The sequence below is a fragment of the Dunckerocampus dactyliophorus genome, chromosome 20 (assembly GCF_027744805.1).
Source record: "Dunckerocampus dactyliophorus isolate RoL2022-P2 chromosome 20, RoL_Ddac_1.1, whole genome shotgun sequence".
NCBI classification, from domain to species: Eukaryota; Metazoa; Chordata; class Actinopteri; order Syngnathiformes; family Syngnathidae; genus Dunckerocampus; species Dunckerocampus dactyliophorus.
In genome coordinates, this window is record NC_072838.1 from 2,377,723 (window position 1) to 2,394,484 (window position 16,762).

Genomic DNA, 16,762 nt, shown 5'->3' on the forward strand with positions numbered 1-16,762 from the left:
AATCAGAGGGCCTCATTTTGATACTGGACCTTCATGCACACGGTGCCTGCAGGAGAGACACCACATGCTCCTCCTATCACCTTCTTTTTGCCAACACACACGCACACACAAACCACCACTTCCTGTGTGACATCACTGCCCATTCCAAACACCCCACCTTGGTGGAGGTTCTGCTTGCATTTCCTTAAGTGCCATCTTGTCGTGAAACTCCAGATGCCATAGTTGCTGTTGATTGTAGCAGATGTATTCATGACAGGCACAGGAGGTCCAGTCACGCGTGGATCCATTATTCTGAAAATGTGATTTTGATGTATTTTGGAGGCTTTGCACCAACCAAGTGTTAAGTTTGCAGACAAACTACTGATACGAGAAGATGTGTTTTCTCGCTTCCATTTGACAGCAGAGTGCAGAGCTCTGCGTGCCTTTTCATTCTTTCTACTTTGTTTATTGTTCTCGTTGGTGTTTTACCAGAGAGATGCACAGCCCCAAGCCTTTCAAGGTCCTCGGTAGGCGTTATCCCAGAAGAACCATGTAGCCTCAAAATACCAAGATAAACCACCGAGGTCAGATAGGTTTGGGTGCTTTTGCATTAGCCATCAGAAATGCATCCAGTGACATTGGATTATTTATAAATGTTTTGATCAAGTGCTTCTCTCTGTACAAAATGTTCAAACCACAAAAAGTGCTTTGCACTTGCAGCTCTTATTTAATTTATTAGAATTTATTTTCTTTATTTTAGGAACTCTGTGTCATGTTTTGGGGGAAAATCCCACAAAGAACTGTCACTCATCAGTTGATTATACTTGATACATTCCCAGTTTGTCCATAAGAGAGGTTTCAATGTGCGGCTAAAAGTGTCAAATGAAAGTGTCAGTGCAAAGTTTACGCGCAATTAAAAGAAAAAAGAAGTGTGTTGCTTTGGTGCCCTTTTTTTTACCTTATTCTGCAAGAGATCCACTGCTATTTATTGTATTGCCCACAAAATATAAATATATATGTCAAATATATACAATTTCCTCCGAAATTATTTCAGTGAAATCTAGAAAAACACCAAAAAATGTTCAATATAAACAGTATAGAGAACAGTTCCCCTCCCGGACTGTAGGTGTCACCGTGGGCGCACCAAAACACCTTTTTCTGTCGCTCTTAGATGACGTCACATGGGCGGTACTTCAACGTACGTCCAACATTAGCGGCCTGCTGCCAATTTAGCGCCGTAATTTTTTCCCCCCACTTTGGTGTAGGATTTATCGCGACACCATGAAACTAGTCAGGTAAGCAGCTTTGAAACGCAGTCCATCGTTCGATAAGATGATGCCCGATGAGATAAATGAATTATGGGGGGCGGATGGAGTTAGATGGGATTGCGACTAGGCGGGATGTGAATGAATGGGAGCGGTGCAGCCAAGCGGCCGCTAAACATAAAAGCAAAACAAGCTGATTTATTATGAAGTAAACTTGTATGTAACATGATGAGGTAAGGTGTCGATACTATGTACACGAGTTGCTAAAATCCTTGTTTAGCATGGCGTTTACTCCATTTAGAGAACTGGTAGCATTTAGAGAGCGAGGTTAGCATTTAGCGGCTTAACAGCCAAAAATCGAACACCAACTAAAGACACTTGAAAGTATATGTTCACTTAATTATTCCAATATTGACCTCCTAAATGATAGCGCTCGCCTGTTGTTTTGGTTTTGTGAGCGCCAAACCTCGGCTAACACGTTAGCCTGCTAGCTAACAAAGATGGATTCTTTCGCTGATTAGTTTCCTTTAATTGTTTGATCCTAAACAGGTTTTTGATGAAGCTCAGCCACGAGACGGTCACCATCGAACTGAAGAACGGCACACAAGTCCACGGAACCATCACAGGCAAGAGATTAATTCACTTTTTTGTGTGCTTCTCCGACACCGATTGAATGTCCGTGTGCTGCTCATAGCCACTAGGGGGCATCCTGCCATTTAGTGACGCCCGGGTCATACTAAAATATCGTTACTTCCGATACCAGGTTTTCAGGCTCTAAAATCGATTGTCAAATCAAGACATAAATACTTTTGATACTTCAATCATTAGATATATTTTGTAAGAAACGCTTGCCTGTAGAACCGATGACCAATTGGAAACAGAGCCATGTGTGAATTGTGAAAAAAGTTTGTATTCTTATGGTAGCTAATAATACTTAATGATTTAGTTTTAGTTTTATTTCACTAAAATTTATTTTTGATTGTTTAAATGACCATTTCACATATTTTATATGTTGTCCTCAGGTTTTTCTGTTGTGTACTAGTTTGGCTGTGTACAAATTGCCTCGCTACCAATGTTTTCTTCACGTTCCAAAATAAACACATAACCTAATTATGAAATGAATGACATTTAAATTATTTTATATTGTAAATGAATGATCTATTGTCTCTGTATGATTTGAAATATGCAACCTTTAAAGAAAAATTACCAGACATTAGGTGAATTTGCACAACGTATCAGATCGGTATCGCCGATAGCAGCCTGAATTTTACACTCTATCGCACCAGAAAGGAAGGAAATCAGTCATATGGCATGTCACTACTGCCGTCGAAGGGCTCGGATGTGCTTTCTTTTATTTAAGAATAAAATGGCATCAATTTATTTTACTCTGTCACGTCGGGGTCAAAGTTGGCAATGGCGGGTTTTGGGACCAATGTTGTCGTTTTGTCTTTTGGGCTCAGTGAAAACACTGACATGTGGTTAAACTTTTATTTAAAACAAACAAAAAGATGACAGTTGCTAACTGTAAGCCTGTATATTTTTGGAGGTGTTGACGTGAGCATGAACACGCACCTGAAGGCGGTGAAGATGACGCTGAAGAATCGGGAGCCCACCCAGCTGGAGTCGCTGAGCATCCGCGGCAACAACATCCGCTACTTCATCCTCCCCGACAGCCTGCCGCTGGACACGCTGCTGGTGGACATCGAGCCCAAGATCAAGTCCAAGAAGAGGGAAGCGGGTAAGAGAAAAACACAATGCTACCTTTTATTTTGGCGTGTGTTACTAAAACACTATTTTTCCTGCTGTTACACAATATGACAGTGCTATGGATTGTTATGTCTTCTTGCATATATAGATATATCCATCTATATATATATATCTATATGTCTAGATAGATGCAAAGGGGTGTGTGTGCATGTGAGTGTCCTTGGACGCACGAGTGTGTAGGCCCCAAGAAGTTCCCCCAACAGGTGCCCAATCTCTGAGCCTCAGGTCGCAGGGTGTCATCGCGATAACACAGCAGTTGCCATGGAGATGCCTGTGACAGAGACAACAAACAGGTGTCCGTGAAGAAGAAGAGCAGGGGGAGAGGGTCAGAGCGTCCCGCTGCAGCAATCGCTTGGGGGAAATTGTCAAGCCGTGACCTTGGATGGGGTGGGGGGGTGGGGGGGGATAGATTTGTTTGGGTTAGTGCGACTAGCCGCATTCCAAAGGACGCAGCTACTCTGTTTGGCCATTCTGGTCTCTCAATCCATCCATCTGCCTTTGCAATGCCCAAAGCTTCTCCAAGATGTTTTCCTTGTGGTGATTCACAGTCCGAGTGCTAACGGCTTTACCCAGCATATCAATCATGGCGGGCAGCTGTTGGGGCGCGTTGAACCGCTGCTTCTGCATTACGAATTCTGCGACACACCAGGGCAGTGCATAATCCAAACAGCACCAGACCTGTCATCATGGTTCCAAATAGGTAGACGTCTTCGATGTCCTCCAAGGAAAGAAGAATCGTCAGACACATGACCTTCCACTTCCCCCAGCTGTCCGTCACGTACCCTGCGGTGACCGTTCCGTCGGGGCAGACAGGTTCCCCCCAACCAGAGCTTCTTGTCTACTAGATCTTGTGAATTGCGTGGTGAGACTGGTTGATCAGTTCCATGATTTAGATCAGGGGAGCAGTGCAGATAGAAGCTCTTAAAATTTGAGACGGGACTAAAACGAGACCTAAAGCAAAGCAGGGAAGATGAGGGAGAGGAGAGGCGAAAGATACGGCCGTCTATGTTGAGAGCCAGCAGGAGAACGTTGCATTAATGTTGTTGCAAAGTACATGTTCTCAGCAGCACGTGCTTTTCAATGGACATCAATGTGAAAAAGACACATTGACTTCTTTCCATTGTTTTGTTTCAAGCTGTGAAAAGTGTTTAAAAATGAGTGTCCGGTTTGAAATCTGTGGTGTTTTTAACTCTTACGTTTGGTTTGACCTTGGAAAAAGTGTTTGAAGTCTACTTGAACACATGAACTAACCGTGTCAATGATCACTCCATCCTAAAGTGGCCGGCAGAGGACGGGGCAGAGGGAGAGGACGCGGCAGAGGACGGGGACGAGGACGAGGAGGTCCCAGGAGATGATTGCCACTCTGGAGGATCACTGCTCACCTGCTCTGTTTTTGTACAGGATTTTTTTTCTCTCTTCTTGTTCCTTATTTTGTACATTAAAATGCTCCTCGATGAGGGCATGATCTGACTTTGTGCCTCATTCCAATAGACTGTGTCAGAGTGGTATTGTATTCACACCTAGTTTAACTTGCTGAATTTGTCAAATGAAAGGTTATTGGAGCTACTTCAGAGCTCATTAACGTGCACCTGCTCTGCATTTCAAACAGATGGATTAGTCTCTTATTTTGACACTGGATCCGGAAGTGCGTGTCGCATTGAATGAAGCCAATCCTTGCAGTTAGCGAGATTGAATAACTAACGCGTCTAGGTAATGGGAGGGTTTGTAAACAAAGTCATAGCTTTGAGGCAGTCAGTGCGTGTCATTAGGTATGCTAGCGTGTTATCTGTGTGCTATATGTGTTGTAGTGGACTAGCCGCGCTCAACATGACGAAAGCAGCCGGCGAGGGAACCTTCATGTATTTCGCTTTTGGAAGCAACTTGTTAAAGGAGAGACTACAGCTGGCGAACCCCTCGGCGACATTCCTTGCCACCGGTCGATTGAAGGTTACTTGATTTGATTTTTTTCCCCACAAAACCGCTGCTAATATTTAGCCGCCCGCCTCGTGTCAATGCTAGCGTCGCCTGCACGAAGCAAGCATGCAAAATGTAGAGATGGCACCTGTTAACCTGCCGTGTTAGACATTGTCCATAATGATGATACAGTCGGTCGTTATATCAATTGATGCACAGCATTGATCCACTGCACATAATTACTGTAAACATGTAAGATACTACTGTTTCCCTTTCCGCAATCACCAGCATGGGCTCTTATTTACTATCTCTGCTTGTAATTACTCTTCTTGTGAGAAACGTGTAGAAAACTCTTACTTAAAAGCGAGCGAGAGAGGCGTATTGAAAGAAAGGCACACCAGTTTGTCTGCTTTTAAACATGCATAGTATTTTTGGTAGCGGAACTCATCTATTTTGTCCTACGTGGTCCAGGACTACAAACTGGATTTTGGTCTGTGGGGGACCAACGTGGAGAACAACTGGCACGGAGGTGTGGCGACCATCCGGGAGAGTCCAGGCTCGGAGGTGTGGGGAGTGATCTGGACTCTGAACAACGACAACGTGGACAGCCTGGATGAGTGAGCCACAACACAACTCACAACGCTAACGTGCTTCACTCGACTTCCATGATTGTCACATTGGATGAATCAACAGCCAATCGGGAACCGAGATGACTGAAGAAGGCGGAAGCAAAGCAAGCTAATAATTGCGGACGGCAACAACGCGAAGCTCAAACTGTGTGACTTCCTAAACGGAAAACCAATCTACCGAGTTGTGGCTAGTGTTCCTATAATGTGCCTTTAGTGCGAAGATGATGTTATGGAAATGAAATTACCACCTCTTACAAAGTGGCTAAACTAGGTTAGCTCCACTGATCTGTATAATATATCAGGATAGCGCATACGTCGCACCCGCCCGTGCAAGCCGCTGAAGCCAAAGAGACGCCATCTTACCACTCACATCTCGACTACATTGGCACAGCGTACATAGTGTACAAAGCAGATGAAGAGGCTAGCAGAGCATCTATATTTGACATTAAAAAGCGGGGAGATTCTCCCATTCCTTCAAGTAACGCAACCTTCGTCCCTTAAAAACGATTCGATACATTCTCTATCTTTTGCTATATTAAATGTACTTTTTCCCCTTCCAATTCTCCCCTATAGCAATGCATAGTTTTACTCCTCTAGAAAGAGATTTTAATTTGAACTGCATATCCCATCACTTTTTTCCACTAAAATCCATGGTCATGATCCTCTACTTTTTTTTTCTTACTTTCATACAATTCACTATGCTCTCGTCAGGACAAAATATGAATCATAAAAGAGAGTGACTTTGGACAAGATTTAAAATCATTTTTAACATTTTTCTGATTTTTTGTTTGTGTTATGAAATAGAAATAACCTTTTTCTGATATAGAAATATATTTGAACAAAAACCACAGGAATATGTGATAACCATAATGTATAATAACCATAAACACACACACACAGAAAAAAAACAACACTGAAACAAAACCATATGCTTTTAGTAAGACAATATGTTGTTTGCACTCTCAAACATACCGGTATGCATGTTCACTAATATTATTTTCCAGAACATATCATGTGAATGAATCCTTTTACGTCAGTCATTCAGCAGCAAAAAAAAAAAGGTTGTTTATCCAAATGAAGGGTCATGCCGGGTCAATTGTATGCAAACTGGCTTGCTAACTGCACTGTATACAATGCCTGGTAAGCATCATGGAAACACTGAGATTCTCCCATTCCTTCAAGTAACACAACCTTCACCTCTTAAAAAAATACATATATCATGATATAACAAAAAAGTACGTATATTTCCTCTTAGCTATTATAGAGCTATATAAACGTATCAATTCTGGACATACATTTAATCAGAGGAATTTTACACGATCGAAAATATGAGAGATCGACAGTGTAAAACCCTTAAATTATCAATCATAAATATACATTTCAATCATACTTACAGGTGAAAAGGTTCGTCCACAGCCTTTGAACTGGCGATTTGTGCAGTTAATAGCTGCACGTGCAGGCATCTTAAGGCAAAATGTGTGTCCAATCCGAATTAATAAAAGTTAACCACGAATGCAAAAGCTTGTCGAGAAGTGTTTCTTGCGAGTAGCAATATGGCGGCCGTGTGGCTTCACAAGTCATCGCCAATGAGCTATCCAGATATATAATACAGATCAGTGGTTAGCTCCTGCCTCTAATTTTCCTCGTTTGGGCACATTGCTGCGTCGCAGTGGCCGTCCGAAATACTACGTTCTGTCAGGTTTAGTGGTAGTTCATTTACCAACTACAGTACTGCAAAAAAAATGTTAGTCAAAGATCTTCTATGCCACAGGAGTCTTGTGTGTGTTATCAGGCAGGAAGGAGTCGAGGGAGGAATGTACTCTCCAATGGAAGTTTTAGTAGAGAGCAGCCACGGACCCATAATGTGCAGAACCTACCAGATGAACAATTTCCATGCATGTCTTCCCTCTCCACAGTACAAACATGTATGTATCGTGCCTGATGTCTCACGTATGTGTGTCCACAAGTGGATGAGTGTTTATTTTTATTCGAAGCATGTGTTTTCAGGTGGTGTGTTGGGGTGCTGAGCAGAACGGACTCCCTGTGGAATACCGCAGCAGGCTGGAGGCCCTGGAGGCCAACAACTACAGGGGGCCATCCATCTTGGACAGCATCAAAACAGATGGGAATTAATTTTTCATAGTAACAACCATCCATTGGCCGATACATTTGCTCATCAATAATGCTGTGAATTAAATAACCAGGTGCTGCACGTTTGTATTTTTGTAGAGATATTTAACTGCTTGGTATATCTTGACCTAGCTGAAATAAATTTTAGCGTCCCTGATGAACAAAAGTGGCATGTATGCCAATCCCGGTGGAATAAGTTTGGACACCGCTGTTGTAGTAAAATTAAGTCATATTAAAAAAATAAATCATTCCAAGCTACTATGAATCCCAATTTTAGAGAACGCACAATAAATTATTTTAAGCAGAGAGACTGGATTTCTCAAAAGAACATTAAAAGTTAAAAACGCCGCTTTAGTTTTTGAACATTTTATAGTATGTTCAGAATACAGATTGCTGTTAGTACACAACTTTTAAAAGATAACTGTTTATTGTGGATGTAACAATGAAGTGTGTTTATATTAACACGTTAGGAAACCATTTTCTTACCCACTTAAGGAAATGTAGAAAAACAAGTACAGATACAAAAAAAAGCAGCAACAGGAAAATATGTGTATATATATATATATATATATATATATATATATATATACATACATATATATATACATACATACATTCACACACACACACACACACATCAGTACATATTTGTTAGGTGTCCTAATAGGTGTGGGTCATACATGTGGTCTTTCTAAAAGAGAATTGACTCTGGGTGAGAAAAGGAAGGCGTTGCTCATATGGTTCTAAAGCGAGGTGTCCAAAGTGCGGTCCAGGGAGAATTATATCCTATAAACAAATATTACGGCTGCTGAAAAGAGAAAAAGTTGACATTGAATGAACAAGACGCTCCTTTTTTTTTTACTCTCTTCTGCCTGTGACATTAGCGGCCTGTCCTAACGCCCCCTGCGCTCACTTGTAAACATTCACTTTCCGAGGAAGACATTTCACATGGTAGTTCTACCAAACGCTCGGCGAGGGGGTGGGGGGGCACAAAGAACCTTATCAGCCACCTGAAACGCCAGCGCTGCAGCATTTGAAAAGGTTTGCCAGAGTCCTTACTGAGTAGTTCACCTTACTGAGCCACACAGGGTGGCTCCTCCCGCTCTATAGTCCGGTTGTCCTGACCTCCGTAGCGGCACACTGGCCGCTTGGAGCGTGTGCCCGAATACAGTGCACCTTGCTGGGCCACAGCAGGTGGCTCCCTCCCCCTCTATACTGTAGTTCTCCTGGTGGTAGTAATGTGATGTAATAGTCATGATCGCGGATTAGGACTAATCAACAGGTAGTTGGTCAAATCCTAATGTGTTCCAGTCCTTCTTACCTCCTGGTGTGCACAAACTACACTTAAATATAAATTTTAAAAGTAGATATAAAATAAGTTATCAGTACCATGTCAGTCTTGAGAAACAGAAAGTTATCTGTTTGGAAAAAAAGATATCGTGCATCTGTACTATTATTCAAATATATTTAATATGTTGACCTACATCGTAGTGGGTTTAATATATTTTTGTGTGAAAATAAAAAAAAAAAAAAAAGTGTTTCTTTTGGCAGTCCTGACCAGTGAACGCTTTGGACACCCCTGGTGTAAAAAAAATCCTTTCATCCTTTTAGAAAAGCAAACCACATGACTGGAAGTTCCAACATGAATGCGTCAACTCAGTAGAAAAATGACCGTAGTTAGTCTTCAACTTAGCAAGGAAGTAATGGTGGATATGAAAAAGAAGAATTTGGTAGAAAAAGGTAGCAGGAGCAAGTCAGTGCTTTTATTGTGAGGAAGCAGCCAAGATGGAGCCTCAGGTTGCTTCCGGAGAAGCAAACAGAAGCACGAGGTCACTAAGTTTCTCCAAGCAAGACGACACCAAAGGCCGCCATGAAAGGTCCTTTTCAGTCATGCTCCATCGGCACCTCATCAGTCATCTTCTTGTTCCTGCTTTCATCCATCGGCTCCACCCCGTCCTCACCTGCTCCTGCCACCGCCTCCTTCGTGGCGTTGGCCGGCGGCAGTTCCGTCTCCTCCTCTGGCTCTGCTTCTCGCAGCTCAGCGGGCCGCTGCTCTGGAACGTGGAGCTGGTGCTGAAGCTGCGCCATGCGGGCCATGTTGAAGCCCATCAGCACGGCTGCCGTGCTCCTCTTGAGGTTCTTCAGGCAGCGGCTACGCTTGGCGCTGAAGAGCGCCACCACTTCTGCCTTGGTCAGCGCCAGACGGCGGCACAGCTCCTCCGTCTCGGCGCGGCTGGCGTACGGGTTGACGTGGAAGTATTTGGTGATGAAGTCTCGCCGCTCATCAGGGCCGCGGCGGTCCAGCGGGGTGGGCTCCAGTGCCAGTTTGACGTTGGGGTCGCTTGGGACCTCAGGCTCAGGCGGCGGCAGAATCATCATCATGCGCTCCTGCTCTCGCTTCTTGCGCATGGCTGCCTTCTTCTCCCGCTCCCGCTTGTTGAACTCTATGACCTCCTTCAAGGCAGCCTCCAACCTTCTGGTGGACTGCATCTCCTCCTCACTCTGGTGGGGAGACGACCCTCCTCCCACTGCCACCGCCGGGGTCGTGAGACCAGGAGCTCTGGTTGGCGTTTGTTTCACCCCTTGTGGCATTTGGAGGAAGTACAGTCCAGATGGCTGCCGGGGTGGCTGAACCGGTTTGGGAAGCGGCGGTGGTGGCGGCGCTGTAATTTTGGGCGGTTTGGGTGAACTGCGGCAGCGCTGAATGTGGAGCATGACAGCCTGCTGCGTCACCTTGCCCGTGTAGACGCCGTTGCAGTAGATACACTTGAAGGCCTCGGTCTTGAGGATGGCGTGGATGGTGGGCGCCACCAAGTGTTTCTGCTTCAGGTGCTGCAGGTGCTTGGGCTCCTCCTGGAACTTCTCGTCGCAGAAGGGGCAGGAGGTGGTGTTGACCTTGACGGGGGCGGGGCAAATGTCAGGCTGGTTGCTGGGCTGCAGCTTGACGTAGATGAGCTCCAGAGAGTTGGTGACCAGCGCCAGGTTGACCTCGCACTCTCCCAGGACTTCCTTGGGCGCGGTGGTGGAGACGTCAAAGTACGGGAAGAGGATCCCGGCGTTGCCTTTGGTGTAGATCTTGTAGTTCTGCCTCAGGAAGTCGCAGTAGAGCTTGCTGGTGGGGTTGTGTTGCCTGACGTGTTCAATCAGCTGCTTGACGGAGAAGAAGGTGACAGCGCAGTAGAGACAGCAGAGGCCATGCAGCAGATGCTGAAGGACGCTCTTTTCTGACAACAAAACTTTGCACGTCAGACATTTGAGAGTTTTATCAGGCATCTTTTTGAGGAACGCCGCCCGCCCTGCCAGGCTTTCCGACCTGGAAGTGGTGGACTTGCTCTGGTGGGCCACCTCGATGTGCATGTCGAAAATGTTGGAGGGGAAGAGTTCGTTGCAGAGGGGGCAGGTGATCCACTTCTTGGTTTGGTTCGCAGAGTTGGCTGCCGGCTCCACGGGCTTAGGCGGGCCGGCCGGGCTCTGAGAGGCTGGCACCGCCACTTGAAGCGGGGCGAAGGTGTAGGTAGGCATGCCGTTTACCCTGTTGCCGGTGGGGATCAGGTGACTGAGCAGCGACTGCGACGTCAGCATGGTGCCTTGGAGGGTTACCTGGTTGGCTGGCGGGTTCTGCGCCACCACGGCAGGCTTGGGCGCCAAGCCAGGGCCGGCCGTCAAGCTGGGCCCGGCCGCCATGTTTGCCTGCAGGCCCGACGGGATGAGGATGGGCTGCGCTTGGGGCGGCGCCACGGCCACCGGTGCCTGCTTCAGGGACACGTTGGACACGGTGGGAAACTGAACCAGCGACGACCCCCGTAGGGCGATGGTGGCACCGGGCTGCAGCAAACCTTTAGCCTCAGCGCTCGCTAGCTGCACTAGCGCCGACGCCTGCGGCGGCAGGAAGGCTTGATTGCTACTGGGGGCACAGATGAGGGCGGTGCTGTTGGGCGCCCCCTGCAGCTGCTGCAGCGCCACCACAGTGCCGCCATGTTGGCCGTTGCTGGGCACCACGAAGGACTTACTGTTCAACACCTGGCCTTGCTGCGGCCGGGGCGCGATGCTCGGCAACGTGACAAACACGCCGTTCCCGTTGGGCGCCGCTTTGACAATGTTCTTGTTCTCGAAAATCATATTCTGCACCTGTGAGTTGATGGTGTAGTGTTTGGGCTCAACCAGCATGTGGTGCAACATCTGGTCCAGCGTGCCCGTGTTGACCTTGCAACTCTTGCAGCAGTACATCTTGACAGAGGAGCCCGGCACGGGGTACCGGTAGCCGATGTACTCATCCGTCAGGCTTTCCATGTGCTTGAGGATGATATGCTTCTTGATGGCGAAGATGGAATGTGTGGGGAAGCCACACTTCCTGCACTGATAGCGCTCGTTCCCTCGGTGGACCGCCTCCCCGGGCTGCGGGCCCATGCCTCGACCAGCGTGGAAGAACAGGATGTGCTTCTTGACCACGCGGGGGTGTGCCACGAAGACACAGCGCTGGCATGTGGTCAGTGCGCACATCGTCTGCAAGCACTCGTGGCAGCGCGCCACGTGGTTGCGGTAGTGGAAGATGTTCTGCGACGAGTACTTGCACATGGCGCAGCACATGGTTCTGGTCCGATAAGGCCACTGAGCAGACCAGATAAAGAGTGAAGATGACGATTCGTCTGTCAATACCGAAACACGGCAAGGTCTTTCAAGGTCACCTTCTTTCGTAGTCGGCCATGGTATCCATCGATGAAGTCGCTCCACTCGGTGCCCTTGAGAGGATCCGCTTCCTCCGGGTCCTGATCCGGGCTTTCATCCAGCTCCTGTAAGTACCACACTTTCAGCACATAGCTTCATCCAACCCATGTTGCCATGACAACCGTTACATCAGTATTGTGCCTTAGGCTGGCCACAACAAAAGGCCACCTCAAAATGTCTGCTCACATAGCACAATGCCGCAGATGTGAGGGTGTAATTGGCATGCTGGCTGCAGGAAGGCCGACCAGAACCGGTGGCCCTGAATTGAATGTTCATTTCTCCACTCCACAGGCGTTTCAACCGGGTCGCAACCGCAGACCCAATATGGTTGTCCCTCGCTAGATCACATTTTTTAAAAAAATAATGAATTCATAAATTATGCCTGTTTGGTGGTTGACTATGGCCCATTATCAGACGAAAATATTAAAAGACAATTTATATGTAGTAGAGCAGGGGTAGGGAACCTATGGCTCAGGAGCCAGATGTGGCTCTTTTGATGACTGCATCTGGCTCTCAAACATGTCTTAACACGATAAAAATGTATTTTAGTTTTTTTTTTGTACGCTCACCTTTAAAGTACATTACAGAAATCCCAGTGTTAAAAATAATGCTCAAAATATAAAACTTTCTTATGCGTTTTAGTCCATCCATCCATTTTCTACCTCAATGTGGGGTGGCCAGTGCCAGCTGTCCTTCCGATATTTTCCGGGTCAGACACCAAAATTTGATTATGACTGGATAATGCGGTAGCCTACGCGCATCATTGAGATGTCAAGAAGTAGCTAATTCTGTAGAGCCGACCCTTTTGACGAAGAAGATGGTGAAAAGAAAAAGATACGGAGTACGGTGCAAAACCACGCAGCACCAGAAGTCGCATTAATGGTAAGAAGTATTTTATTTATTATTGGATAGCTTCAGTATAACAATGTTAATAAAAAGAATAACTTTAGAGACTTTAGAGGTCTTGCTTAAAAATGCCCACATTTAGTTGTATTCAATGTTAAAAAATATTATGTGGCTCTCCCGGAAATACATTTTAAAATATGTGGCTTTTATGGCTCTCTTAGCCAAAAAGGTTCCCGACCCCTGTAGTAGAGTGTTCCCTCGCTCTATCGCGGTTCACCTTTTGCAAAAATTTTTGAACGCTGTTACAGGCCGAGCCTGGCCCTTTAAGAAGAATTGCATTGTGGGAAGTTGAATGTCTCTCTGCCCTCTCTCCTCTGTCTGCGCCGCCCATTGTTTTCTGCGTCCTGATTGGCCGTAGACCATTGTCAATCAATCAATCTCCTTTGTGCCGCCCTGCTATGTCTCCTGTGTCATCGCTGGCTTGCTTGCTAGCTAGCTTGTAAATGTATCTTCGGTTCCAAGAAGTAGGACTGCAGCAATATGTTTTAACAAGGATACAAAAACGCTACAGTACAGCGAAACGGCACCAGGACAAAACGTCACGGCCACAGGAGTGAAATACGCGTGAGTTACTTCATAATTTCTTGTCCGACCTGTAGATTGATCATTAAAATTCAAACGAATGAGAAAAGTGTATGCTGAGGGTTGTACAGCCTTAAAACATATAAAATAATTGTTACAAAAATGAAGTTGGCTACTTCGCAGATTTCACGTATTGCGGGCTACTTTGGGAACCCATCTCCCGCAATAAACAAGGGAACACCGTATTGTATATTGTATTATGAGACATGACGTTAAATTACATTAACCTTTCACACTGCATGGAGACTGGCTACTGAGCCAGCAGAGCACAACTCGCATGCCATGGCTGACATCAAGTGGTGAAAAAAAGTTTCTCCTCTCATTCAGTGTGGAAGTGCTAAGTTTTGGGATTTTTCGTCCTTCTTCCCCACTCGGTTTAAAACACTTAAGTTTAGAATAAGTAAATTGGAGAGGCTAACTAGTCGCTAGCTTGGTATGTTACCGACGGCCATCTCTTATGTCCCTGCAGTGATCCTATAGCCTGCACAATGTGATTTAAACCAAGAATTACAGGAGTGTAAAAGTGACTATAGGGGTGTTACTTCCTGTCTACAGGGCTCTAATGTTAAACATCGGTGTTTACAAAGTCAAACAGGTTTTCTATGCTCTGAAAAAATATTCTGTTTATTAATATTCAAGCCGACTTTGTAGAAATTCACTTATGTCCGGTTTGGAACCAATTAACCATGATAAACGAGGGAAGACTATACAAAAAATGGCACATTTTGACAGCCGGGCCACCCCTGTGCAGTCATCAACTATGCTGTCATGATAAGCCACACCTGGGAGGTGGACACATTACCATGCAAGCTTATTAATAGCAGTAATCATTGGAACAATATGGAAGTTACTATTTCATGTTTTTATTATTTTACATAGACGGTGTGGAGTTACATTTACTTGTTATTAGCATTCTACCTTAGTAAATAATATATGACGAGTGTAAAAAAAAAACAAAACCTTCCTTCGGCCTGTTCAAGTAATTGAATTGATATTACTCCTTCAACAAGCTTGTCTTTGTTATTTTAATTATGATTATGCTTAGACGTGGATAGGAGACAAATAAAAACAAACCTTGAGAAGGTTCTGGCAGTCCTCCAGGCCGATGTCACTCAAGACGTGTTTGACCGCCTTGCGCGCCTTTCGGATCTTCTCGAGGTTCCCGACTGGAAGCTGATACATGGTTGCTCACGCACCCTGCAGGGGGAATATATTTGCATTTAGAATGGCCGCACATTCGCTGGAGTCTCTTTCAATATTTACAACAAACTTTTGTATTCCATTTCAAAATGGTCCATTTCTGGAGCACCACATGTGATCACAACGACTACAGCGCTTGTGCATGTACTTCCTGTGTGGTTTTGCAGCCCGTTTAGGCAGCAAACTCGCTAAAATGCAGAATACAGTTGAACTTCTACATCCTTTAACATAAAAATTGTGCACGGCTAGCACATCACAGCAAGTCCCAGGTACCATGCCAACCAACGCTCCATAGTCACCACAATTTTATTTGATCAAATGTGTTTTGTCACCACGCGTTTCCAAGATGGTGGCACGTGGCCATGGCTCCCTTACCTTTGACCCTTTGTTTGCAGGATGCAGCCAATGATCGATCGATCAATCAATCAATCAATCAATCAATCAATCAATGGACTCCGACAAAGCTGATGAGCAAGTGTACCCCCTGGTGGCTGTGAGCAACATAAGGTGACGACTTCCGGTACTGGGTGAGCGCTGTGACGTCACTGCCTTGCTGTGCATTTTGTAGAACAGCCCAAAATACTTTCAATGTTATGATACATTTGTACTGAGCAAAGTACTGTGGTGTCATTAAACGTGTGATATTTCTTGTATGTGTATGATAATGACAGATATTTTTTAGTTGTGGGGTGCCCGTGCACACATGTGGATAATATGTCCCAACTGAGAAAAAGGCTGTATTTTTCATGCAGCTCTTGTATTATGTTTTGCCAAATGAGGCGTTCAACGACACGGAATGAGTACAAGTACATGACTATAAAACTGTACACGTAAATAAGATGCTTGCCGGAGTGATTGGCAGCATCACGCCTCCTCCTGGCGGACATTTACCTGCTGATGTTGGCTCCAAAGTAGCGTCGGTGTCCTCCGAGCCCCACTTCCCGTCCCCGGTCCGTGCAACAACAACTGCTTCACCGCCGCCAACGACACTCATCCGAGCCGCATTCGGCGTGTCCGACAGCCGCTCCGGTAATAAACGACGTCGGATGGGGCGGTGCTTCTTCACCGGAGACGAAGACAATTGCTATTTTTTTTTCGCCACGGCCTTTTTGTCCCTTTCTTCGCCGTAACGGAAAAAAATGGCGCTCAAGTTCAGGATCTGACGTAGCAGGGCCTAATTTGCATACAGCACGAACCGACCAATAGGAGACTTTTGGCTTTGTTTGCTATATAACTTTTTACTGTTGTTGCAAGAAAATCTAGGTAACTCCCAGAGAGTCCAGGTGAACATTTTCTTAATTAACTTTGTACTTTGATGACATACCTGACTTGCTAATTGGATTTATGGCCCCCATAGCCACATTGCTAAGTGTAAGGGGCGTGGCTACAGAGGCCATGGTGGGGGATCACGTGGTACATGACCCACTGCTGGTCCAATGAGCTGTGAGGAAAAATGAGCTAAATGGGCGGTGCATCATTGGCTGACGTCACATCATGCTACTTTTATTGGCCAATGGCTGGCAGCCACCATTTTGTCGAGTCACACTCACTGCTTACTTTCATTGCCAAAAATTAGGCTAGCTATTAGCGCAACACACCTAGCGAAAACACCCAATTTTTAAGAAGCGTTACAAAGTCAAAATCACATTTTCTTTTTACCAAATA

At 45.5% G+C, this 16,762-nt stretch overlaps 3 protein-coding genes across 4 annotated transcripts; 2 read left to right on the forward strand and 1 right to left on the reverse strand.

Annotated features, from left to right (window-relative positions):
• The first annotated feature begins 1,130 nt into the window (after positions 1-1,130).
• On the forward strand, positions 1,131-4,481 carry snrpd1 (small nuclear ribonucleoprotein D1 polypeptide). The gene is made up of 4 exons (XM_054764448.1): positions 1,131-1,274; positions 1,794-1,870; positions 2,791-2,982; positions 4,290-4,481. The coding sequence occupies exons 1-4, from the start codon at positions 1,261-1,263 to the stop codon at positions 4,364-4,366; spliced, it is 360 nt and encodes a 119-aa protein (XP_054620423.1). The 5' UTR covers positions 1,131-1,260; the 3' UTR covers positions 4,367-4,481.
• An 84-nt stretch (positions 4,482-4,565) lies between these two features.
• Positions 4,566-10,057, forward strand: ggcta (gamma-glutamylcyclotransferase a). Of its 2 annotated transcripts, XM_054764439.1 has the most exons (4): positions 4,566-4,958; positions 5,397-5,542; positions 7,347-7,479; positions 7,562-10,057. In XM_054764439.1, exons 1-4 carry the CDS (start codon positions 4,725-4,727, stop codon positions 7,685-7,687), a joined length of 639 nt encoding a protein of 212 aa, XP_054620414.1. In that variant the 5' UTR covers positions 4,566-4,724; the 3' UTR covers positions 7,688-10,057. The 2 variants fall into 2 exon arrangements, with proteins under 2 accessions (XP_054620414.1, XP_054620415.1); XM_054764440.1 differs by lacking the exon at positions 7,347-7,479.
• On the reverse strand, positions 6,412-16,329 carry adnp2b (ADNP homeobox 2b). Its single transcript, XM_054764421.1, has 4 exons — positions 15,989-16,329; positions 14,972-15,094; positions 12,370-12,474; positions 6,412-12,292 (listed from the first exon to the last, which is right to left on the reverse strand). Exons 2-4 carry the CDS (start codon positions 15,077-15,079, stop codon positions 9,569-9,571), a joined length of 2,937 nt encoding a protein of 978 aa, XP_054620396.1. The 5' UTR covers positions 15,080-15,094; positions 15,989-16,329; the 3' UTR covers positions 6,412-9,568.
• Between the last annotated feature and the right edge of the window lie 433 nt (positions 16,330-16,762).

Coding starts and splice junctions, on each gene's coding strand:
- snrpd1 (XM_054764448.1), top strand. Junction 1,871..2,790: donor AGTCCACGGAACCATCACAG/GCAAGAGATTAA, acceptor ATATTTTTGGAG/GTGTTGACGTGAGCATGAAC. Junction 2,983..4,289: donor GTCCAAGAAGAGGGAAGCGG/GTAAGAGAAAAA, acceptor TCCATCCTAAAG/TGGCCGGCAGAGGACGGGGC.
- ggcta (XM_054764439.1), top strand. CDS start 4,725: ATGGGAGGGTTTGTAAACAAAGTCATAGCTTTGAGGCAGTCAGTGCGT. Junction 4,959..5,396: donor TTGCCACCGGTCGATTGAAG/GTTACTTGATTT, acceptor TACGTGGTCCAG/GACTACAAACTGGATTTTGG. Junction 5,543..7,346: donor AACGTGGACAGCCTGGATGA/GTGAGCCACAAC, acceptor GTGTGTTATCAG/GCAGGAAGGAGTCGAGGGAG.
- adnp2b (XM_054764421.1), bottom strand. CDS start 15,079: ATGTATCAGCTTCCAGTCGGGAACCTCGAGAAGATCCGAAAGGCGCGC. Junction 12,475..14,971: donor ACTGCCAGAACCTTCTCAAG/GTTTGTTTTTAT, acceptor TGGTACTTACAG/GAGCTGGATGAAAGCCCGGA. Junction 12,293..12,369: donor ATGGCCGACTACGAAAGAAG/GTGACCTTGAAA, acceptor TGGTCTGCTCAG/TGGCCTTATCGGACCAGAAC.